The sequence below is a fragment of the Typha angustifolia genome, chromosome 4, assembly GCF_048772165.1.
Source record: "Typha angustifolia cultivar Huaian chromosome 4, ASM4877216v1, whole genome shotgun sequence".
Taxonomy (NCBI): domain Eukaryota; kingdom Viridiplantae; phylum Streptophyta; class Magnoliopsida; order Poales; family Typhaceae; genus Typha; species Typha angustifolia.
In genome coordinates, this window is record NC_133242.1 from 3,266,754 (window position 1) to 3,293,655 (window position 26,902).

General features: G+C 36.0%; 2 protein-coding genes across 3 annotated transcripts; both read right to left on the reverse strand.

Moving 5' to 3' along the window:
* Positions 1–1,485: 1,485 nt before the first annotated feature.
* On the reverse strand, positions 1,486–10,218 carry LOC140758964 (potassium transporter 7-like). The gene is made up of 10 exons (XM_073095390.1): positions 9,765–10,218; positions 9,402–9,630; positions 9,048–9,296; positions 8,861–8,911; positions 8,303–8,563; positions 6,574–6,626; positions 6,340–6,454; positions 5,929–6,183; positions 2,645–3,167; positions 1,486–2,316 (listed from the first exon to the last, which is right to left on the reverse strand). The coding sequence occupies exons 1-10, from the start codon at positions 10,002–10,004 to the stop codon at positions 1,794–1,796; spliced, it is 2,499 nt and encodes an 832-aa protein (XP_072951491.1). The 5' UTR covers positions 10,005–10,218; the 3' UTR covers positions 1,486–1,793.
* Positions 10,219–11,941: 1,723 nt separating this feature from the next.
* On the reverse strand, positions 11,942–26,360 carry LOC140758847 (uncharacterized). Of its 2 annotated transcripts, XR_012104164.1 has the most exons (20): positions 26,047–26,360; positions 25,210–25,341; positions 24,991–25,062; positions 24,116–24,186; positions 23,930–24,029; positions 23,725–23,823; positions 22,810–22,936; positions 22,336–22,472; positions 22,203–22,262; positions 21,801–22,036; positions 20,567–20,996; positions 19,954–20,277; positions 19,254–19,850; positions 18,906–19,079; positions 17,871–18,098; positions 17,515–17,798; positions 17,155–17,430; positions 16,353–16,475; positions 15,727–15,930; positions 12,348–12,487 (listed from the first exon to the last, which is right to left on the reverse strand). XR_012104164.1 is itself a non-coding variant. In XM_073095201.1 (19 exons), the coding sequence occupies exons 1-19, from the start codon at positions 26,221–26,223 to the stop codon at positions 12,355–12,357; spliced, it is 3,780 nt and encodes a 1,259-aa protein (XP_072951302.1). In that variant the 5' UTR covers positions 26,224–26,359; the 3' UTR covers positions 11,942–12,354. The 2 variants fall into 2 exon arrangements, 1 of the variants encoding a protein (XP_072951302.1); XM_073095201.1 differs by lacking the exon at positions 15,727–15,930 and having other exon boundaries at positions 11,942–12,487; positions 26,047–26,359.
* Positions 26,361–26,902: the final 542 nt, after the last annotated feature.

Sequence of the window (26,902 nt, forward strand, 5' to 3'; positions counted from 1 at the left end):
CTCTTGCCGTCTTTATGTGTGAGTTGGATCAACACTCACTCGATCCAAAGTTGAAAACAGGAAAAGGATAAGGTAATTTTGTTTTCCTATACTTTTAAAATATTGAAAACACTTTTATAATTTTTAATCTTTTTAGTTTAGGATAAGTTATTTTATTAAATTATTAAAAAAAAAAAGGTTATTTTCATTCTCCAATGTATTCCTACGATTTTTTCAGTGGAAAATGTCAGTGTTTTGGATTGGAGTTTTTTAAGTCTGTTAGACTAGACAACCTACTTAAAATTATTAAGTAGGTGAGTTACAAATTTATTTACCTGATTAGTTGAGCTTCACAATACACATATTTTTTTATAATAAAATGTGCACCAATTTATATAAAAACTCTTTAATTTTAGTAATAGTAAGATAGGATTTTTACGAAACACGCTTTATATTTTATCTACGTTTTTTAAAATTTTATAACGCGGTCTCTTATTTTTTTTATATTGTTCATTTAACACCCTAATATTACTTTAGCATACTGACATGAACTATATTATATGGTTTATGTGACTCTAGTTTAAAGATTACTAAAATATCTTTAAAAGATCGTGATCTAACCCATATTTCCATAAAATCATCTTTTAAAACGAAACTCTATCTCACAAAATCTTTTTTGCTAAACTAAACCTTACCCCCACAAAATCTAAAACATCTTTTCTAAAACTAAACTTTACCCCCCACAAAATTAAAATATCAAACCCCACGACACCACAATAATCCCCACGATGTATAAGTTTTTCCCCAACTTCACCCACTTTTCTCCATCTCTCTAGTTTAAACCTCATTTTTCTCCTCTTTCCCTAAATTTTCTTTATTCCCCTCCCCATTTCTGAGGTTGCAAGCAACAAAGTTAAGCAATGTTCTCCACGACTTGGAATTTAGAAGCTCTGAGGTCGGTTTGATATTTAGACAATGTTCTTCATAGTTTGGGAAAAGATAAATTATGGAGGTTCAAGTTATGAATATAATTAGAAATGAGTATAATAGTAATTTAGAAATGCTATAAATTACATAGTAGATTATAACATAATATTCTCTTTCTGATATGTTTTGATTGATTATGATTAGATTAAGTTAACTTAAAGTATTAAATAAACATTATAAAAAAAAAGGAGTCACTTTATAAAATCTAGACAGGATACATGTCACAAAATTCCCTAATAAGATTATACTTTTAAAACTGAATATGTTTAATTTTTATATTAAATATATATATTTTTTTTTATAATAAAATGTGTATTAATTTATACGAGAGATACACACAAATATGCACAAGGATTCATTTCCCCAGTTCAGGACAATCAAACAGTATGGATTCATGGAGTGTTTGACTCAATCTAACCATATAACCAAGCATCGCAATAGTAGCCATCAAAATCGATGTGATAAGCTCAGTGAATCTAAATGAAATTCTAAAACAATGTAAAGGAGGAACACGGGCAATAATATTTGAAGAACATAGTTGTTGCTCCTTCACACAAAATCACCAAACTAGTATCTCTCTAGAGATTATACAATTACAAATGTAAATCATTCACTAGTTGCTGTGATACAACAAAGCTTCAGGACCCGACATTTCTTTAATAGGGGAAAAAAAGCATCTTCTCCACATACTTGGACATACATATCGACTCTGTTGTTAGAACTGGAAAAAGAATCTAGAAATGAAAAATATCCGTAATCCCAACCATGATCCTATCTATCCAACTGTTAGTAACTATATGTTAAGGGCGGAAAACAAAAAAAACTAGTTAGACCATGTAAGTCATGCCAACCTGCATCAGATTTGTGTGCGGAACACTCAATGTGGCAATGCCTCTCCTGCAATTCTTTCTCAAGAAGGCATAGAAGTAGTTTATAACAAGCTTCTTTAGAAACCAAGAGTCCTTCCTAGCCCTTATGTCACCGTGCCCAAGAAGATAAACCACCCCTGATTCTTTTGCCTTGTGTATGAATGAGAGCTCTCGTTCGAGGCTTTGCCCTGCATCAGATAATGTCTGTTCTTGAGATTCCTCAAATGAAGTACTTGCTTCTGAGCTTGGCTTTTCAATGCAGTTATAATCAGCCAAGAGCGGAACACCAAGAGAATACACGCTGCCATTTGGTGCTACAAGGATTCTCGAGCATGCCTCTTCTTCGGAATCAGTGTCACCGTCCTCATCACTCTCCAATGAACGTTCTTGGGCTTCTCGACGTATGAACTTCTCAAGACTCTCAATAAGAAGTTGTTCAAATGTCTGGTGATTCTCCTTACGTACATCCTTGTATCCATACCTGTAAACAGAATACAGAAGGGTAGTCCCAACATAAGTTACCCCCAGCACAATAGTACCACTTTTTTTTTTCCTTTTATTTAAGAAAGAAGTAAAAACTTAATGATGTCCTAATTAAACCGATGCCACCGAGTACGACTAAATATTTTATTCACGACAAATGGCTCAACTGGTTGTACAACTAAACCATAATTTAACAGCCCGAATTTAGAACATCAATTAAATTTCAATGAAATACGTTACTGAAGAGAGATTTTAGCAAATCTGAAGAGGAATATGTTCCAGAAATAGGAAACAACTGCCATTTCAAATTTTAAGAGATAGCGTACCTAGCAATGCAACGGAACATGTGATAATTTTTAGGGCAGACCCGCCGAAAGAGAAAACGTTCATTCTGAGGCACTACAGGAACTGGAACATACTTAATACAGACAAATATGATCATTGAATGAATTGCTGGCAAGGTGGTCAGAAAGTGACCAAAAATAGCAGGGACTCCTTTTACCAACTCATTATAAAGCAATCCAATTCCAGGTGCTCTAATCGTACCAAGGTTGCAGCCCAATTGCCTCAGCAAATCCATTGAAAGTTTCTGCTTTACTTCAGTTTCATACTTCAGCTTGCTACCATAGTTCCATATATACATAATCAAGAATAATACAGCAGCAAATACTAACAAGACCCAACTTCCATCTCCCACACTGCCCAAAACTGAAGAGAAGAAAAGCAATTCCAACCCCATAAAGAATGAAAAAAAGCACAACACGACAATAATGTTGATCTGCCATATCAGAAGCATGATGATAGTAACCAATATTGTAGTCATCATCATCACTCCAAGCTCAGCAATGCCTGAAGAGTATGTATTTCATCAAGAAAGAGAAGAATAGCAATATCTGTATGCATTTCATCATAGAAAGAGGAGAAGAATAGCAATGTCTACATCTGAAGGTCTATAAGAAACAATGTATGGAACAATATAAAAATTATTCAACTAAAATAAAAGGGATAGAACAATCAAGAAATGAAATACAGATTAAATATAATAATGAAAAGTTTCTCATCAAAACGACACATGTCTAAAGATGCTTATTCGTGCTGAATTACAGGGGGAATTTGCAATGTAGGGAACAATCCAAGTATTTATTTGGTTTATCCAATAATAATAGAACCATACAATGAGGTGGTATCTGCAAAAAATGTCTTCATGTACACAGAAGAGCCCTAACACATCTTTTAGTCTAATTAGAACTAGGAGATGAGATTCCAACTAAGGTTGTTTAATCATTTTATCCATGACAACATAAATCAAGGTCTAGGATGTAATGAAGATCCCACCTAGAGATGCAGAACTTGAAAAATACAGTGCAGTGACTAGATCCGCTGCTCTGAACACTAACCCATCAGATCAAGGCATCATGTTTCCAAATACACTAGTTCAATTTAGCAAAATGTAATATTATAGTTAATATTACCTTACTTTATGATGATATTACAGATCCACTCCTCAAATTGTCCATATTTGTATGGTTACTTATGTATGCACTTATTTTTATATAGGGTTAAATATATTTTATCACCTTGTACTTATATCTAAAATTATTTTATTAAAAAGTCTCAAATTAGCTCCTATACTTATAACTAAAATGAGATTGTTAGTTTTTCTGTCAAATTTAATTGAACGCGCTTAAAAAACGTCCGAAATGAATTAGCGGGATGAGTTCCCTTCTTTTCATATATTTTTTGAACAAAAATGCCTTCTCTCTTTTATATAAGTTATTTTCTCTTCAAAGAATGATCATTCTCTCATTTTCTTCTAGATAGTTCTTACTTTCCCATTCCTATAGTCTCCTTCACCATCTTTTTTTAATGCTATGGGTAGTCCTTCAAGATTATGCTACTATGGACAAAGAGCTCTAGTGAAGATAGATTGGGCATATGGTAGCATGGGAAGAAAGTTTATAGATTATGCCAACTATACAGTAAGTATGATTAAACCCAAATTTTTATGAAGTTTAGTAATTACATCACATCTAATAAGAAGATAGATTGAAATTTTCTAAAGTACATAGGAGTAAAGTGATTTTGAGCATAAATATGGGGTGATAAAATATATTAAACCCTTTTATATAATATAGAGGTGGAGAAGCAACACATATGAATAATAGGACGAGATGCACAAAAATATGTGGGACACAAGGTTATTATTTATCAAAAATACATATTGCATGGCATCAAGAGAAAAGAATTAGTGAATTGCTCAACTTTTAAAGTTTTACCCAACGATGGTCATGCTACAAGCATGGACCGTGTCGCAGCACTTATCAGCCATACCGTAAGAGGAAAGAAAAAGATAAGAGATACCCATCTTTCCCTTCGTTGTCACTCAAGCTCACATCGAGTGCCCTAGCTCAAGGGAGTAGAGAGAGAGAGAGAGAGAGAGAGAGAGAGAGAGAGAGAGAGAGAGAGAGAGAGGAAGGGGAGGATATCGTTGGTTATCTTTCTCGATCTTTCTTCTTTCTCCCTCGGGCTAGGGCACTCGACGTGAGCTCGGGCAATGGCAACGGCGAAGGCGAGCGGTGATTAGCGACGGGTAGCTCAACGACGAGGTCGATGGTGAGCGGCGAAGCTATTAGGAGGGGTGACGTGCAGCACCCCTCGTACCACATACCAGTACGCCACCAACACGACAAGTGCCGATCGGCACGACCATCCATAGTTTTACCTAAGTTAGTATAACTAAGATCAATCAACAACCTATGATTCTCAAGAGATGATCGAACGATGGTTGAGGTAGATCCTTTGAGGTGCCTGCACATCATAAATATTGCAGAGATCTAGTAATTCATATAGTCATACCTCAAAATAGTATATAGTCCTAGTAGGGGTGGCAAAAGTTAACCTTACCCATAACCCGACACGACAACATGATTTTTATATGGGTTTGAGTTTAGTCTAATCGAGTTTGGGTCATAAACGGGTCGTGTTCGTTTTGATTATCTCAACTTGATTAACCCATTTATGCCTCTACCCGCCAATTCGTTTATGACTAGAACTCATTTATAACTTAAATAACTCATTAAATTTGAATAACTTATGCTACTCAATAGCCCGTTTAATAAACGGGTCATATTTGTGTATGCATTATAATTCCTCGACCAGAACGAACCTTGCTAACCCGACCCGATTGCCAGCCCTAAGTCCTAGATGCAAGTAAATCTTTCTCATTTTTCCAAACAAACATATCACTCACATATGTTCATTTGAAACTAAAATTTGAACAATCAGGGTTATGAGGAAGCAAAACTCTAGTCACGTAATTGTGTTATGATAACCATATTTCTAGCAATGGGGAAAGTATGCATCTAAACTTTCCCTAAATGAAAGGCATGTGCTTTTAGAGACCCTTTTTTTTCTCATAAAAGTTGTTATTTAATTTGACAGGAAGATTGAAGTAAAAAGAGTGGCATGTAGAATGAGGAATTAATATAGCAGACTCAAATAGCTAGAACTTAAGATTGGTTATTGTTGTTGTCATTCTTACAAAAATCACAAAGTAAAACAAGCAAATGCATTTTCAAACAAACAAGATACTAGAAGTAATTTCACATACCATATGCATTGCCAATCTCATTTATGCTTCCAAAGGAGGCAACAAAAGCTAAGCAAGAGACAAGCAAAAACCAGTTTATCACTGGAATATATATCTGACCCATGAACTTCCGAGATGTATGAATGATTTTAAGGCGAGGAAAACAACCAAGAGCTGTTGCTTGCTTTATAATTGAGAATATTGCAGTTGTCATTGCACGACTTGCAATCAGTGCAGCTATAGTGGCTATGAAGAACACTGGCCAGAAAGCATCACCTGCAATTTTCATTTACTCCTGTATTACAGGATTTACTTTTTACAGTATAAACAAATTCCTTCTGATTCAGAATACACTGACATGAAATCCTTTTTACATGGAACCAGTTCTAAGTAAGAAAGGAAATTAAAAGTAAATCAATTAATTTAGCTTACTCGGAATAGATGAAAAGAAGACCTGCTCATTTGCAGTTAAATTTTCCATAAGAAATGCAGCCTGGCCAAGGTATCCCAAAAGGAGGCAAGGAAGAACCAGAAACATAAAGGTGAGCTGCAACAGAGACACAAAGCCAGACTTAGACAATCATAAAATGATGACAGAGTTTCTACACAAAAGTGGTAATTAGAAACAGGCGGAAATGCATATGTGGAGAAACAACAAAGCATTACCTGGACAGACCTAACAGAGAAATAGCAGAGGTCTGCAAACATCGCTTCAGAACCTGCAGTGCAACAAGCCAAGTATATAATTTATACTGTGTTCTCTGGAAGAACAGGAGTTTAAGTTGTCCAAAATCGGTTTTTATCAAATACTTTCATGCTAAAACTTCTAGCACATCTATTTGACAATCATAAATTCCACAACTTATTCCTTATGAAGTCAATTATATACAACAAGGTTCCAAAACTCGATATCAGAATTATAATCAAAATTGGCCATCCGAAAAAATGATACGTATTAACTGTATCAGCCATATCGGCTGGGCCGCCCATAACAGATCATATATTTTTAATTAAGTAAAATTTTAAATATCATTTAAAAATACAGATTTTTTAAAATTTAGAAAAATGACAAGAAAAATAAGAAAACAATAACTACTCAAATATGAAGCCTAAAAACAAAAAAAAAATATTAACTTACTTAAAATTTTGGTAAATACTGAATTGGCTCTCCCTTTTCTTTCTCTCTTTTTTTTCTCTCTTCTCTCTCTATATTACTACCAAGGCAATAATAATATTTCTAATTTTGTTTCCTTTCTTCTCTCTCTCTTTTCTCTCCCTTCCTCTCTCTCTTACTATCACAAAGCAAATTTTATATTTCTGGTTTTATTTTTTTCATTTCCTCTCTCTTACCAAGGCAATTTTTTCTCTCATTTTTTTTTCATTTATTCTCCTTCTCCCTTCTCTTTCCCTCTTTCTCTGTTACTCCCTCTCAATCTCTTCCGTCCTCTCTCCCACTCTCCATTCTCTCTCTTGTATCTCTAACTCTCTGTTACTTTAGTAGATAGAGAGTAAAAGAGAGAGAGAAAGACAAACACAGAAAGAAGGGGAGGAAGATTGGAGGAAAGAGAGGAAGAAAAAGAGAGCGAGAGGCTAGAGAGAGGAATGAGAGAGATGGGGCAATGGAGAGAGAGAAGAAATTAAAAGAAAATTAGAGAAAAGAGAGAAGAGAGGGAGAGCTTGTATCGAGCTAGATGCTGACCCAATACGAATCAGGTATCTGCCGATCCGATCAATACTTGGCCGAAACCAGTCGCCCTGGATTGGGATGAGCTATGGTAAATCCTGATCTGTTTCGACCGATCCCACTCGAGATCAACTGAAACTTGAAACCATGATCTATAAAGTTCATGAGAACTAGGTAGGGTCACTTAAGACTATGCAATAGCATCATGATGCATAAAGAAACAATGTTTCAGAAACAACATCGGAAAGACTCTTCAAGATGTTCCAACTAATTAGCAACACCACCTCTCCCAGTTGCACCTCTACTAAGAGAAGAGTTGTTGAGAAAGTAAAGAAGACAATAGAGTTTGGCTATCATTACATAAAAGAATACAAAAGATGTGAGGCTAGTGTGCAGCTGAAAAGCAATAAAAAATGAAGAAGAGTATTATGCAGGACTGAAAGATGCCATTTCAGCAATTGAAGTTGAAGTAGCTCAAGTGGTGGCTCATTGCTTAACACAAAACACAGTCTAGGAGCCCGCAACCAGATAGAGAATCTTTGGGAGTAAAGCTCAGACTTAAAACAATTGACTGGGCCAGTTTTGGGAATGACCACATTGGCCACATTAGCTTAATGCTTATTTTCTTCTAAGAAGCAATTTACTTACATACAAGTACACAACTACAAAAAAGCATATGCCAGTGCCATTGAGTATATTATGCATCCTTACCTGTTGCACACATAACACATCCTCCAAGAGCCATCCAAGCCTGACTAGGATTACGTTGAAAAAAGTAATAAATATATATCGGGTTGAACGCTCTTAAAACTTCTGGCCCATATTTTATGAGATTGTACACCCCGATGCCCCCAAGGGAGCAAAACCATATGAATAAAGCAGGTCCCACTGCAAGCCCTACTTTGCTTGTTCCAAACCTTTGTACACTGAACAAAACTATAAGAGCAGCTACTGAAATTGTCACCACTTGATCTGCAGCAATGCCAAAGAGAAAAATATTTTAAACACATTAGTTGATCCTAGTAAGAGGCATGCCTTACTAGATAATTTAAACACCAAGATTGCATATTCCCTTGAGCATATTGACTTGTCGTATCCAAACCATGAGAGATATGTTTAGCAAGAAGCATGCGTATATGTACCAGATTTGTTCATCATATTGCATGTCAAAACATTGCAAGTTTTCTATGGTTCATATTATCATATATAGTAGACAAAAAAAAGAAAACCGAAAAGATCCTAGAGTAATAACTGAAATAGCAGGATCACCTTGTTCAATGCTAGATATTCCGACCTTCAAGCCATTCACAGCTGACATCACTGTAAAAGGGGGAGAAAAAAAGATAGAATAAGTATCAATTAAAAGAAAATTTGCAGGAATCTTCATATCAGTGTTACCATATTAAGCAACAAATGACCAAGGATACAAGTGGGACAAGGTAGAGAAATATCAAACCAGACATCGCTGGTGTAACAACTCCATCTGCAATCACCATGGAAGTACCAAAAAGCACCAGAATCAGAAGCAGCTTCTTCAAAGTTAATGAAGTCTCAAGATTCTCTTTGATCTTAAGGGACCTCTCGAGCTCCGGGGATGGCACCTTGAGCCTAAAACTTGATATGCGAGCATCAGAAGGCAACTGGTTTGGGAGAAGACTAGCCTTTGCATTCCGGCATATCAATGAATATAAAGCAAATGTTCCACCTAGAAGGGAAAAATAGGAAAGCAAGGATATAATGTTTATATATTGATTCATTAAGATAAAAAACAGATCAAAGGAAAAAAAAAAAAAAATGGCCTCCAGCATACCTTCACCATCATCATTGCCCCAAAGAACAACCAGAATGTACTTCACCAGCGGGATAAGAATCAAAGTGTACAAAACAAGAGAAAGAGCTCCAAGAACATCCTTCTTCTCACTAAGAGGATATTTGTTGAACATTACATCAAAAGTGTATAACGGGCTAGTTCCAACATCCCCAAATACTACTCCAAGTGTCTGGAGGGCAAGGACAACGTTCCTTCCTAAATTGAACTCCTGAAATTACAAGAAACAACTTCAGACGAAAACTCCTACACCACATACAGTTTTAAATTAACAAAACGACATCTTTGACAAATTCAGACCAACCATGAAGAGTTTACTGCAAGAATTGAAGGACTAAGCCTTACCTCGTAATCATTTTGGTATCCAGGGACCTCAAGGGCCTCGACATCGAAAGAATCGACGCGGGGGCCGGTTCTAACCAATCTCTGCGCCACATTATCTTCTTCCTCCGAGTCCAAACTGCTCTGGGATTGCGATTCACCACCTTCCTCCGAGCTATCCTCCCTGTCCTGGAAAACCCACCTGAACTCAGTGGAATCCACCTTCACCAAGTGCCCATTCCCCCTCTCCGAGCCTCCCGCCATCCAAACGCAGCCCCCAAAGCTACCCCAAACCTTATCCTCTAATCCATCAAAACTCAAATACTCAAATCAAGACGCGTCACCAGGAATCGAGAACCGAGATCCCAATATCAAATCGGAGGGAAACTGGTGGAATCCGACGAGGGAGAAGGATCAAAGGTACGATTTCGATACGAAAGTGTCTCAGAGAGAGAGAGAGAGAGAGAGAGAGAGAGAGAGAGAGAGAGAGAGAATCGAAGCGAGGTGATCCGGATGCCTTTTAGAAAGTGTACGGTCGAGGGCAAAATGGTCTTCGTCACGGAAGAAGGAGAAAAAACCCGAAAAAATATATATATATTTTGATAAACCAGAATTTCTCTATTCTTTCCTTATATATATATATATATAAAGCTAAACATATCATTTAATTGCTCATATAACAATACTATGCAAGTAATAAAGAGGGGGTTATCATTTTAAAAAATAAATAAAGAAGATATGTAAAAAATAATAATTCAAAAGATTTAAGTGTAAGTATTTTCTTTTTCAAATTTCGAGAACATAACGCCCCCCCAAGAATACCGACATATACTGTGTTATTTTTAAATGTTAATTATAATATTCACTATAAAAATATAATATACTTGTACTGTTTTATAATATGTACGTAGTGAAAGTGTTTTCTTATAAAAAAATTATCATTGAATTCAGTCACATTATTTTCTTTTTCCACAATCGAGCATTATTTTTATTTAAAGCATAATTATATTTATCTATCCTTTTTTTAACTGGTTTAGAGACTTCTAATTTGATTTAGTAATTAAATATTTTTTATTTTTATTATATCTAATTAAATTTATTTTTTTTAAAATTAAAACTAAAAAATATGACTAACTAATCAAGATCAAGGTTTACAGTCAAACCAAACAAGCCTTAAAAAGAAATAAAGATAAAAATCATCCCGAAAGGAAATAGGCCATTTATGTCAGGATATACGAGAGGGGGGATAGAAAGAGAAGATTCTCTTTCCTCTCTATAAAATTGACCATCAAAGGGTCTTTAGTTTCTCTTTCTCTTTCATCCTCCTCTTAAAAGTTCAATTTAAAACAAGAGAAACATAAGTTCTGTTGCATATTTGGTGATGTGATCATAAAATAAAAACTAATATTAGCAATTCATCAGGTGGCAATATTATAGCTGCATACTTTTATATTCCATATAAAAATGTAATCTGATCTTCAAGTTATAACTTTTGCTAAGTCAGCACAGAAGTATAAAGTAAATACTATCTTCTCATACGTTATACTTTTACATCTACTAAAACCTCTACTAAACGGCAAATTATATAATCACAAAGGCCACTGCATGTTGTCTTTCATGGCACTCACTTTAGCCCTTGACCAGCTTCAGCTTTGCCAAATCATCGAGCAACTAAGTTAAACAAACTTTATAACTATGCCAATTTATAGTGAGAAAAGTGAAGTATATGATAGATACTATAGTGAAACAGGATACTGGACAGGGACACTGAGGACAAAACAAAAAGAGAGCATAAGTTTAGGTATGGCATCTCAATCTTGTGTGCAAACTCGTGGCATTTATGGGCCATATCTACAAGCCTCTATAGATTCTTCAACAGATATTTTATACCAGGCAATTTGACAACTTACCATGAATGAGAGCCCGGGTCCCAAGCTCCTCATTGGTGATGCATAAAAACAAAATACACACATGTAATATTTGCAAAAGAATTGACAATATCATTTACTTGGCAGAGTGGGTATTGCACAACAATATCTGGATGCATGAGTTTGACAGTTTGCCAGCATTTTCTAGTGCAATAACTGCTGATAGTTAATGCAAGACCTTGAAACAATACATAAATGACACTGTTAGATTTGGCAAATATAATCTACTCCCCTTCTTCTGCTCATACTATATCAGCAAATGTGTACCAGAAATATAACGGAGCCTGAAGGTACATTAACTATGCACAAAATGGCAAAAACATGCAGGTGATCCAAGTACAGTAACCACTGAAAGTTTACACTACATTGAAGAATCACATTATATGTGGAGAATGCCACTTATGAACATATGGCATTTACTCGATGTTGCTGTGAACAGATCAATAAAGATGAACATGACAGCAGTCTTTAATTAAGATGAACATATCACTATTAGCTGAAGAACTGTACACTTATAGGTGCAACTCTCACTTACTATTTTCAGTATGATATTTCACAACCCAAGGCCCGAAAACCCCCATTCATTTCTTTCTGCCTTTTGTAACCCTTTGTTTATTTATATCTTCAGCTTAACAAGTTCATTGGGTACTTGTGCAGAAGATCCCAGAGAGGGCCAAACCCGTCATCTATTTGTCTAGTCTTAAGTTATCACAGAGGTGGGCAAGTTCAGGCCTGGCCTCCATCCATGACGAAAATGCTGTTTCTCTTGGAGAGGAGGAGTAGAGGTAAGACCTGAAAGTGATCAAAAAAAAGTATCGCCTGCAAATAAAATAATAATAAAGGATCAGTGGCATATAAAAACATTTGTAATTATTTGGAATACACAGAAGTACAAATGCCATACTGATATAGGGAGATGTGACAAACAGAACTTAAAAATGAAATAAGCATCTGATAGGAAGCCTAACGATGCACTTATATGCGGTAGCTGCTGAACAAAACTATTCATGGTTGATATATATGAGAAAGTATTTCTTTATTTCATCCTCATGTAATAAGTGCTACAGAGTCCAAGCATGTGGAGGTTTATAACTGAAGAAAGACCGTGAGGCCATTATTGTCCATAAAGTACATATGACATCTAACAGCATCAACCAGTTTGACAAATCATTTCTCATTGCTCATCATGTGCTACTTCTGCGTCATTTTGCATCACTTGAACAAGATTCCCATCACCTAAACAACCAGGGAAAAACACCAACTATCCTAAAACTTCTATAAGCAAATCAGACAAAAGGCATCTTCCAAATGGCATGGTCAATTTCCAAATAGAATGCTCAATTGAACGGGCAGTTAACTAGAGTGATAAGTTTGTTATACTTCTCTGATGGTCATGGAGAGAAATATGCAAGCATGCACATTCATGTTCAATTTTGAGGCTTTGCAGGAAGGGTTGGAAAGAAAATAGAAGATTAAGTATGCATTGGAAAGAAAATAGAAGCTTAAGAATACATAATGAGGCCAGATTTGGAAATAATCTGGATAGCAGTGTCTGAGCAAAAACAATCAGCAGAAACAGAGTTGAAGTTGAACCAGGAAAAAGATCTGTTGGTTTACTTTACTATTTCTTACGTTGCCACATCATAATTGGTAAGTTCAACTATTTATGCACCTATACTGAATGATACTTAACATAGTCCAAAAATGGCTGACTATGACACTCCCCGCCCTCCAAAAAGATCAACATTGCTTTCAAAGACTATAACCATATATCAGCCAATGATGTACCAAAGGGTAAAAATATCTTACACCATATGAATATCCATGTGATGAAAAATAGATACAAGTAACTATCAGGTGTAAGTGGTTGTAATTGATTACAGAAACTTCAGGATAAAGAATACAACGGAAAACAAGAAGAAAATCTCCTTAAAGTCAAACCAATAGACATTGTTCTATATCCAGCTGTAAATGCATAATTTTACATGACAATTGAATAGTTTAGGCTATCTTTCCAATTTCTATCATATCATGTTGTTTGATCATTGTTCTATTTTCTATTGACCTACTCTAAGCCATAAATGTTTTCATTTAAAACTAACCTTCTTTGTCACCAACTTTCTAGACAAAAAATAAAATAAAATAAAATAAATAAAACCAAAACAATCTGATCATGGAAAATTTACTATAAGGACCATCAAACTGGATTTGCTTGTTCTGGCTATTGAATTAGTTGGTCTTATATGAGGTTGATTTCACTAGAAGTACATGGGTTTGGAGAAGCTCCTTAAATTTACTAGTGTCTTTACTCTTACCAAACAATGAAGGAAAACGGAAAAACAATTTTTTACTCAGGAAAAATCTACACAATTTTAGAAGTATATGTGTATAAATGCAAGATCAATGTTTTCAAAGACAGTTTAATGACTACAGTAGGCGAGCACCTCGGACACGCAGCCTATGGATTGCCCCTCATAGGCCATAAGTGGCCTAGCAATAGGTCTGCATATACAATTTTTGGCGACCATTTGATGATTTAAGTGAATTGTTTAGCGGGCGTGGGTGCGGGTAGGCATATCAACCAACAGTAAAAAAAACTTGTAATTTACTTCTTTATCAGCTTCTCAATTAATTACCATTTGTAAGTCATAGTTTTATATTTTTGATAAAACATGTTTCTGCCCAGTGTTATTTAGGTGTACACAGTATGATACATTTTACATAAAACTAGTCTATTACCAACCAAATTTTATATATATAATATTTTAATATATTAAAATGCTAGGTTGTATGTGCTATATAGTGAGGGTGACTGCTTGCTTACCACGCTTTTTGGAACATTGCACAAGATAGGCTTTTTTAGTACCCTTGCAGAGTTCAATAATGGCATGATGGACTGAAAGTATCATATGCTTCACTTAATGACCCATCATTTTCTCTCTACATTATTGTGGTCCTCCGTGCTTACTTTTCTCTTATTTTTCGGGCACTTGTATTATGGTTTCTAATTCCTTAACCTATTGGGGTGCCTTTTATTCTCAGGTATATACTACGAACAAAGACAACAGAAGTACAACAACACCCCCTGCCTTGAGTATCCTTTATTATTTCCCAGATAATTACTCTCAATCCAAGGATGTATAACGATTTTGAATCTCCAGTAAAACTATTTCCTCTATAATAAAAGGTCAAAAACAGAACCTTCAAGTCTAAAGAATATAGTGCTATGAAGCACAAACACTTCAAGTAGCATGCCGTGTCTGACACTTATCGGACACTAACACTCATCAGACATCCGTTGGACACATATAAGATACTTCTATATTTAAAAAAATATATAATAAATTTGGACACACAAACTCACAAGACACGTTCAGGCATAAAATTTATAATATGCTACAAAAGTTTATAATAGAAATTATCTATTATAAGAATTTCTACATATTCTGCAGAAATATAATGTTGCAATCACAAGTCAGTGCATCAGAGAAAATTAATATTAGAGCAAATTAATGCAAAAATCATTGATTCACTTATTCCATCTGCTGTAGTTAAATAATAGTAGTTAGTTATTTATTCTCATAATATTGAATGATATTATCACATATTAGTATTATCATTTTGACTTGTGATATCATTGTGGTATTGTGAATACTTTGTTTTATCTCATGAATAGTTTATGCATACTGTGTATTTATATTATAGATTAGAAAAATATTTCTTCAAACATATCAATTATATATAAAGCTTTTATTTATTTATTTATTTATTTTGTTGTTTCTTAAACATGTCGTGGCCTATTTTTTCAAAATTTATCGTAGTCGTGTCCCATGTCCATATTCATGCATCTTAGATATAATGAAACAGCAAGGATTCTTATTTCTTTAAATTACCTGATGCACTCATCCTACATCTTGCTATTGACTATGAAATCAAAAGCAAAGCACTATTCACTCTCTTTGTTGCCATTGATATTTACTACAATTACACTAAAATAGAGCAAAAGTGTGTAGCAATAAGTATTTGCTAACTCAAGCTAATTTCTAGCACATACTCACCTCAAGTGCACATATATTGTTAAATGCCATTATAGTAATGCTCCTTCACGTCATTTATGGACATGCATATGCATATCACCTTTCCTATTGAGAGAATCAAGTTGAAATTCCACCATCATTTGTTGTACTAATTAAATGGTTTCAGAGGCATGAATGTTCCACAAAAAGAGGAGGACGTTCAAGCAAAAAGTTCCAAAGCTCATTCTGTAAACACACAGGACAGGGCTTTTTTAGTTTAGATATATTTCCCATATGGAACAGAGTATATTGTCACACAAATCTTTCATTATAGGTTGAAAAATTTTACAACTGAATTTAGTTAAGATTAAACAACTATGTGGTATCCACATAGAACATAGTCTAACATTAAACCAATGCAACTTCCAGTACCTGCCAAAAGAAATAGTTCTTATGTCCAAATTCAAATTGATGTTGGTTCCTGACATGGGTACAAATTTTGGCACAATAATGAGGATAGTCAACCTTGAACTAAGGTCACTGGGCTTAAAATTAAGGGCTTCACATAGTTTAAGAAATTAATGTTATCTATTAGCAGACAACAAGAAAATACAATGACAAAACCAATACGGTGCAATAGAACCTTAAATTTGTGAAACCATTCTAACCTTAAAGCTTTAATGCCCATATCAATGAGATACGACCGAGTCTCATCATCATCACTTGGGCAGCCTTCCAGCTCCTTCTTATGACGTAGAATATCATCACGTAGATGCCCAGCACCAGCACACCTTTAAAAGATTGGAGAGGTCTATTTGTCAGAAATGATAGAACAAATATGTGTATGGGGGAATTAATAAACCAGGATATATCTCACAAGCCAAAGACATGTGGGTAAGATAAGAGTGAAGTTAAGGACAATGCAATCACAATTAATGTTCCTGCAAAAGCAGAAGAGCTATCGGTTTCACCAATTTGCTTTGGCTATCTAAATGTTTTCTGTCATTCTGCTCTGAAGAACCACTTTCTTCTTATACATAGGAAATCCAAGAGGCAAAACCCAGAAAAATCAGGCCTTAAAATGTATACTTTGTTCTCACTGTTGTGTAACAACAAAAAACAACTAGAATTAGTCACATAATAGAGTTGTGATGTGTCATGACAGGCAATTAGTAGATGAATAGTTATTGGTACAGAAACTAATATTTATAAAGTATCCTTCTCCAATTTCATGAAAAGCAAAGATCATTTTAAGGTATCAGAAAGAAAGGAAAAAAATAACAAAAAAAGAAGTCCTGAAACAGCACATAGAACTGCTAGCCTGCTCTCAAACAGGAGAAACTTTATAAGTTTTAGCTTTCTAGGCATACAAGACTGAATATTGGGCATATAATATGCAATAATGCATTCAAGGTTGATTCATCATATACTGGACCCTAGCAAGGAATACCACAACTCACAAAAATATACCTGTCTATGACAATGTCAACTTCTTCTTTGCTCTTAGGGCCACAAACCAGTACTCTTGTAAGACTTAGTATGTCACGATAATCACCCTGTTTAAGTGCATCATCATCAGAGTTCTGGTAAAATATTTCAGATGGTGATGTTGATACAAAATGTGTTTCTGCTGTTTGCTCTGTAGCAAATTTCACATCAGCACTCAGTCCAAGACATGTAATGGCCATAGCATAAGCAACCCCCCCAAATCCTGTGTGTGAAATAAAGAGGAAGTACCTAGCAGATCTGAAGAGGAGAACTCTATTAAATCCTTGAAAAGATCAGCTAACCCTATGAAGTATGAACAAAAGCTATTGATCTTATACATACTCATCTCTACAAGATTGGATTGCATCGACATCTGCAGCTAATGCTTCTCTTTCTCTAGTTAGTGGTATCCGCTTGTATTCAATGTTGTAACCCTCATCTTTCAATTCTGCATATACTTCAGCAGGTGTCTTAACATCATCCAACGAGATATTCTCCCAATAACCTATCACAGTGGATTGACTTGAAGCAGAGTTGAATTCTTCTCGATGTAAAAGCATTTGACCACCGGATTGTGTAACCTCAGTAAATATATCCTCTTTCATCCTTGTCTCCATGTGCTCAACCTGCATAAAAAGTCATATGGGTTGTAGAGAGCAAGGACAATTATTAGAAATGATTTTAAATAATAGACTCACCAATGGACCTGTAATTCCAACATGTTTAAGTGTATCAACAGGCTGATCTAGTTCTCTAAGAACAAATGGTGTGCCATTGATGTAAACAACAGCTTCCTCCCTGAGATCTGTTATTACCACTTTGTGACCAGTCCTTCCTGTTGTATCTTTAGCACCTAAATAAGACAACACCTCTCGAGCACCATTAATTGTTGGAGTAGCCATGCTATATACAGGATATCCATCCACCTGTAAAACAAGTTTCTAGGAACTAATTCCATGCTTTCTGCAAAAATATACTCATTTATTCATACTAGAGCTATAGTATTAGCTACTGTGAATTCTCCTCGTAAATAAGCATATACTAGGAGAACTGTGAATAGATGGCACTCTCTCCATAACGGGAGTAAGGCTGGGTGCATGTTTCCCTCTGCAGACATTACATTAGCAGGACATTTGTGCAGGACATTTGTGCAGTACAAAAAATAGTTATTGCACTTTAGGTATCTTGTCATGCATATTATGCTTAGAGATAATCATAACAAAGTAACTGAGAACTCATGATAGAAGCAAGAGGTTAACATAAAGATACTAGCAGTTTACTAGCATAAGGAGAGTATGAATGTAATGATAAATATAATTCCAGAAAGATACTAGTAGTTTATATACATGAAGATACTAGAAGCTCCCATGCTGGAAGTAGGATCTGAAATTTTATGCAACTTTTTCCTACAATTTTGACTAATAGTTCATATCTGTTATTGAGACAGATTGATATATATTGCAGGGCTACAAGTGGGTAAGATCCTTGATTGAATTGCTGGACAAAAATTTAGACCCAGACCACACCCAAATTCAAGTCTTGGATATTTCTATATATGTTTCATTTTGCTATGCATCCAATTCCACCACAAATCTCCTGAACTGTGTTATATGGACATTAGCAAGGGAAAGTTCATAACCCAAAAGATGAAGCTGCTATTAGCCTATTATGTGTTTTGGGTTACATCGAGCAAGTACAATATGCTGACAATAGCTTTTCACTGTAAAACATACCTTGTAAACATGAGGAGCACCTTGGAAGTGCATGCAGCTGGACTTCTTTTGGCCAGGAAAAAAGTACGTCTTAAGTATGGATCCTTTCCCCAGTACAGAGCCATTACGAGCCTTAACTATTGCTTCCATCACTACATCACCATGCCGAGATTCATTATCTTCTTTTGGTTCATCCTGGTAACAATACATTTATAATTACTTTCGAAAAGAATATATTGCCAATTCTCAGCCTTTTCCAGGGTCACACTTGGTCAAGCACAAAAAACAGATGACACATTGGGAACACACGCAGATGCACATATGGACATACATCAGCAAATAATAGTTTAAAAAAAGGTAGAAATTTACAGGTAAGGTGAAGATTCGTCCAGGGCGTAGTCTTATGCTCCATTTCATTGTCTGGACCTCAGGCCTTTGATGCAACCAAGTCTTAAATGAGATCTTAGTTTCCCCTTGCCCACAAAAACAATCAAATGCTTCACTTCCAAGGTATGCTGAGAAAGCAATTAACTTAAAGTATCGCTCCAAGTATTCAGCTCCACGATTTAATGCGACCCTCCGTACCCGTGGTTCTACACGTTGTTGATTGATTACCTTCCTGTACTGCAAAACTGCTTGGCGTATGTTTTGCAAAGCTGAGCATCTATCAATTACAGCATCCAAAACCTCCCTGCACTCAATCCCATTATCGAATAGCCTTGTTATTTTCCGCAATAGAAGGATGTCGTTGATTCCAAAAGTGTGGTGCAGCTCCTTCACATTTTCAGACTTCGAATTAGAGGGGCTCTTATCACCTATGGCTTCTTCTCCACTTGAGGAGCCATAGTCCAACTCTTCATCATAACTATGATCCAACGGCATTCGTATGATAGGTCTCCCATAATCAATTCGAAGTTTCAGTAGGCAAGCAATAACGGTGCCTGTAGTTGTTCTGCCCCGACCCATCTGCAAAGAATTATATATCAAATTAATGTGTGTGCTGATATATCTATTTCACTAGCAGTCAACTTCCTACATTAAGAATCAAGACACAATGAAGGAATTATACCTGGCAATTGAATACAAATGCTGTATCCTTGGAAGCAGAAGCAACATTCGATGCAATTGTGTCAAAATCTGAACTTTTGGGAGCTTTACCATCAGTAATTGGCACACGTGCATATTTAATGGGAAGACCTTCAGACTCCAAACATTTGTAGACCTCCAAAGGCGTCTGGATAGCTTCAGCATTTATATGTTCCCAAGCATCAAATATTTGGCCATCATCTGTTTCATGAATTACCATTATGGCACCACCATAGCGCTCTGCCTCCCTTAAAATGTCCTCCTTCAACCGAGCTTCCATTCTCTCAACTCTTTTACGATCAATTCCCTATAGTACACCAAGGTATTACACTGTCAGTTAATTAAATTGTGGCTTTTGTAGACTGACGGGAATGACTAAATTAAAGCACATATGAATAAAACCATAAAGTTGTTGATTCTTATTGGAGACGTGCAAGATCATTTAAATGATTCTGTAAAAAGGTTACCTCCAAATCATAAGACTGTAATTTTTAGAAGCCAGCAGCCTAAATTTTTAGCATATGTTAATTTTATCTGTATTCACTACTCAATCCATAAAATCTAACTGATTGCGAGTGTGTAATCAAGAGAATTACCGTATACTCAAGCATATTCTTGTATGGCCTTTCCACTTCACGTAGCACAAAAGGCTTGCCATTTATATAGATGACTGGCTCTTCTCTCATATTATGCCATAAGATTTGTTGCCCTCCATTATTACTACTTATACGCTGAATAACAGCTCGAATACCATCAACTGTAGGATTTGCCACACCATAAACTGGAAATCCAGGAACCTTCCTAAAATTAGGTGCACCCTCTACTCTTTCTGGTAAACTGAGATTCTGACAACCAGGGCAATGGTCACTTTTTAGAACGGTCTGACTACCAAGAACTTCCCCATTCCTTGTAGCAGCAACCACACCCATCTCATATGGACGACCATCAGCAGATTCAGCCATTTTCATTAGAGAAGGTTTCAAGCTCGAATAACCAAGAGCACCCATTGGGTCTCTCCTAAGCAACCTGTACACGCATAAAGTTTAGAAAAAAAAGTTGGAGTGCTTAACCAGCTTTCATTTAACAATAAAAAAAATCCTCACAAACCAAATAAAAATATGCAAAATGTAAGCAGAAATTGTCCATATCAATTACTAAGCTTCGAACTGTCATTATAATATCAAATTATGCAGATAGTCTTTTTAATACAACACAGTACACTACAGTGGAATTCTTAAAAGGTGAATAAAAAATAGGGCAACATATCTGACTTGCATAACCATGAGTTTCAAATTTCAGGTCACGCCAAAAATTACCCCATGAAATCATTACCTAAGTGTTGAAAGTTTAAACTTCAAAGTAATCTGAGTAGAACAGAATGACATGTAACCAGTACTGTAATAGAATGATTTCTGACTTTCAGCACTTAGTCTTCTTCATGATACTCATAGCTTAAAATATGAGAGAAGAGAATATAGAAACAAGTGAACAAGTATTAAGATTGTTATTAGTATCATGGAGAACACCTTTCAAGATTGGAGGGACTGGCATGCTAGTGAGGCCTACTGATTAGTATGTTTATGCCATGCCCATGTCAACATACTATCAGCTTTGCACGCCAGAAAGGAATTCCAGTATAAAATCTCTGAAGTCTCAAAAGCTTGACATCATAAGTTTTAGGAAAAAAGGAGGACAAACAGAAGACTACGAGCCCTACCATATTTGATAATGTCATTGATTACTATGGCCATATAAAGTGAAATGCTACTTTAGTTCCAAACCTTTTGCACTCTAGACTCACATTCCATTCACATATCTATTTAAGCGCACCTTCTGAGTATGCTATAAAGTTCAGGTCTCGCTCTCATCCAGTCAGAGAAACTTGTTTGGTCCGAAGAAATGGAGCGCACAGCAGTTCTCCCTGTGTTGATATAAACTGCGAAGCAGATAAGGAAGTAGTAGCGTTCCAAATACTCAACAAAGAAAGAAAGTGATGCCTCTCTTTTCATTTCATCTGGTTGCCGAAGAATACTATTACGATAAGTAGCGATGGCTCCTCTTAGGTTCTGTAACCAAATCACATAGAGAATATGTCTCAAAAATATGGAAATATCAAATACTATAGCTCAAGCACAGGTACTTGCTTCAGACTACAAACAGATGACTTCCTTGATGTTAAGCATACTATTAAAACAAAGTAGCAATCTTCAGAAAAGTTGTGACAAGATATACCTGCATAGAGTCACATTTGTCAATAATTCTATCCACTTGCCTTTTACCATCTACTCCCCCCTAAAAGAAATTCACTTTAATAAGCAAATATCGAACAAGGTAAAAGTTAAAGAAGCATATTCAACTTTATTACCTCCAGAACACGAATTAAGCTTCTTATCACGGTGTATTCACCTCTGCGTACTGCTTCCTCAGAATTTAGCATATTATCTTCGGTGACATCAGTTCCAGAACTGAAGACTTTTCCTATTGAATTTGTCCTTGGAATACCTGTGTTGCACAGATAGGATGTAAGTATATGTGTGGACACAGAAACTGGCAGAATCCTGGGACGGTGGCCCTTCAAAAAAAAGAATATTTATATATCTATTAAAAAGCGCAACCAGGTCTATACACTAATTAATTTCTTGCCTGCTGGACTCTAATAGCAGGCAAGATATTAAGTTCATGAAAACAGATTGCGCAAAGAAAAGGAATGAAAAGTAGAGTCAAAAAAACAGCTTGGTACTTTGGCATGTGCCACAGAAAACTTCTCTGATATCAAGTTGTTTGTGTACATCCAAAGGCCATAAGACTTGTAAACTGTAATGTGCAGAACAAGACTTGCCTGATGCCCCTATATGATTCAGGTAAACCAAGGTCGCTATCACCATACCAGTAGTTGTCCGTCCACGACCCATCTGACAATTAAAAACAATATCTGTTTCTATATCAACTTGAGATATTCGGCGTACCTGTTAAACCAAAATTACGAGTTATCAAATAAAGATTTTGGGTGCATCCTAACATTTGCTCATTTATTACATTAAAATTTTAACAATAAACACAGTATAACCATGAACTTGAATATCTCATTACAAAATACTAACACAGGACCTCTAGCTTTAACTCTAGATTACTGTTGATTTGAGCTTTGACTGTTGTGCCAGGTAGCATGAGTTATGCCACACAGTATATGTGATCGGCAATGTGGAAGCAGCAAGCAATGTCCCTATGTGCCACATTACCTGCACAACCATCCCTCATGGTACCAGTTGTAGTGGTTGTCATTATCATTGATCATTGCCAAGAGAGAGGAAGTATATATATATAGACACACATAGGAGGGGGGGTTCATCGTCACTAGCATAATTTAAAGAGTACATCAGTGAATATTAAGGTATGAGCTTAAACTTACTAACCAGGTTTTGGCATTACAGACAAGCATACAATGAATATTTAGCATGCCAAGGCTGATGTATTAATCAGTATATCTTGCAATTTGCTACAGAGTTGTTCAACGCAAGGAGAGACATAATGCAAGAGAGCAAGACTAGCTTAATTCCTCATTTCTAAAATGAACTGGTATTAGGATATAAAAGATCGGAACATGTCAATTGGAGCTGACAGAGCTGAAACACATGGATTTACTCCTAATATTTTTCTTTTCAATAGTGCACGTCCTACACCGGACATCTCAAATGAAGGAATATTTATCAAAGAAAAAGGACTTATTCAAAAGACAGAAACTGAATCAACAAACCAGATTGTCAAAATCTCGCTCTTTCGGGGATTTTTCATCAGTTATAGGAACACGTTCATAATCAACCAGATATCCTTCTAGCTGTAGCTCCTCATAAACCTGACAAAAGAGTCAATTTTATCAGTAAGCTTGGCCGCCTCTTCAGCATCTACGAGAGGAAAACATGTACGTATACATATTCTAGACAAAGTACGACTGTAATTACTTCCAAAGGAGTTTTAATGGAATCCGCCACCACTGACTCCCACTGATCCACCATCTGACCATCTGGCAGTTCATCAGTTACAAGGATCTTATTTCCATATCTGCTAAGTCAATTTGCAAATAAGAAAGGTCTTTTACGACTATTTCTAGCAATGCAATAATATCAAGTATTGCAAGTAGAATATACCTTGCTGCTTCTAGAAGGATGTCTTCTTTCAAGCGAAATTCCATCTGTTCAACTCTAGCTCTGTTGATTCCCTGTATTTACATGGGAAACCTCTTTCAGAATGATAGACCTGAGAGCCTTACTAATAGGAAGATCATAGAATATGTTAGGAATGAGATTGACAGCTAATGTAAATCAGTTATATCAATGTTAGTACATCATAGTGCTCGATTTTCCTCATAAAATGAATTGATATATCAAACTCTCTTAAATGACTTTTATAACAACAAGGGTGGCAACTTTTGACCTGGCACGAACCCAAAGGCTCTAAGCAAGCTTGAGTTTAGTATAATCGGATGGAGAAATACATGGGTTGGCCCGCCTAACCGAATTATTAATTGATCTTGTTCAAGTTTGTTCTTTCAACCATTTAACCCAAAATTGGGCCCTTTAAGTTAAATAAGTTAGGTTGTGTCAACCTGTTTATGATATGATAACTCATTTATATCACGAATGACTTGTGTAAACCCAAATAACATGTAACATGTTTATTATACAAGTCATGTTCGTGTTTAATGTTCCAACCCATTTATTAAATGAGTTGTGTTTGTGTTGGCTTAATTGATCTGGCTTAAACACAATTGCCACCCTCAGAGAAAGCACTAGGGATGTTACCTATCTATTGTTGATTCTTTTCTATATCTATTGTCAGAACGTTGTACAGTTGAGTTCTAAGGAGCACATGTACTAAAGCAATGAATAGATTTAGCTTGTGTTTTTCAATTATATTGATGGATATAAAGAATAGAAATTTCATTGTACATAAATTAATCACCAATTTGGTAGAATATTTCTTTCTAGGGCATATATATAATAAATGAAGTTAAACTACAAACCGTATATTCCAAATTGGAGAAAGGCCTTTCAACATCTCGTAGGACGAAAGGGCGTCCATTAATGTAGATAACCTAATCAACAAGTAAAGACAACATAAGACAAAGAAAGCATTCTAAAAGGTAAGAAAGAAAATAACGTAGCATTACATGTTAAGTGCAACTTATCCAGTACTTTTATCCAAGACATACAACTTCACTTCAAGTAACAAATAATCTTACTGGTTCTTCTCGTAGGTTGTGCCACAGAACTCGTGTCTGCTTTCCATTCTTTTGTGCTCCAATATGATTTAGTACATTCCTGATCCCATCAACAGTAGGTATTGCGACACCATGAACACGCAAGGAACCTGCCTGAACAGATACAGCTGATTGTGAAAGAGTATTGCATACATAAATAGATATAAGTACTAAGTACTAACATTTATCATACAAGCATATAGAGCATGAATGAAGCACATTTTTTATGTAATATAATTTCATTAACTAGTTATTTAAATTACCATCATCAATATGTCATGCATACGATCCCTTCCACCTAGTTCACAAACATAATGATGTCAAATTATCCCATAGTCATGCCAGGCAAAAAGAATATGGACAAGAATACTAGGAGGGTTTACTAGTAGTTGTTACTCTGTTCGTTTCTTTATACATAAAGAGCCAAACAATCAATGCTCACGCAAAAAAACTGTTATATACAACATATTGAGTATTAAATAAAACGAAAAGAAATTCAAATATTACAGTTCATATCTTCTTTTTCAATTACGGACTTTAATCTATCAACAAATCAAGAAACATACCTTCATTTTCCACCCTACCCCAATCCCCATACGGTCTAAAACAGAATTCATCTCCGAGCAAAACAGAAGAAAAAAAAATGCAGCTACGCTTATCAAGAACTCCCGTTCAAGTTCCAACTAAACCTCTCAGAAAACCGACGCATTTCATCATCGAAAGCACATCCAGACTAAAAAAACCAACGACCAAAGAAAAGATTCCGAATCATGTCAAACACCAGTACATCAATCAAAATTCCATCTTTTTCATTCGTACCTGCCTATAATTGGGAGCGCCGTCGATTTGGGGGGTCAGGCGCTTGTTCTGGCACCCGGGGAAGTGATCGCTCTTGAGTATAGTCTTCTTCCCGAGCACCGATCCTCCCCGATAATTCATCACGTGCTCCGCCTCCGCTTCTTCGTACGACGGAACCGAGGCGTCGTTGGACTCCATCTGAATCGAACGCCGGATGGAAGCCTCCAGAAAGCTTCTATTTTTGGCAGCAAGGACAACTCATACGAGGAGAGAGAGAGATAGGAAGAGAGAGAGAGAGAGAGAGAGTAGTGGGGGGGGGGGGGAGATAGAGAGAGAGGGAAGAGGAGAGTGACGAGGACAAAAGGGGGAAGACGGCAGGTTTAGATTTGGGTTGGGTTGGGTTGGGTTGGGTGGGTGTGGTGGGCATTGCACGCTTATATGCGTGCGTTACAAAGAGAGGGGGGGTTGCGGGTCGCGTGTGATTCACGAGCCCCGAAAAGGGGGAGGAGAAAAAAGGAAAGGGAACTATTTGTTTGACCCCCCCCCCCCCCCCCCTACTTTTGTTGTTATTTGCTGTTCAATCCATTTCCATTTCCTTGTCATTTGACCCCCCTTCCTTATTCACTATTTTCAATTTTCAATCTCTGTTCTCATTTTGACCTATCCTTTATTTTATTTTACGCCCTCCTATTCTTTCATTATTTCAATCCACTCCCTATTTTTCTAAGCTAGCCTCTCATTTAGCCTGATAGAACAATTTTATTTTACCCCTCTATATTTCTACTATTTTAATTCAATCCCCTATATTTTCTGGCCAGCGAATTTAGCGCTATAGAACAATTTACATTTTACCCCCTTCTTTTATTATTTTATCTTT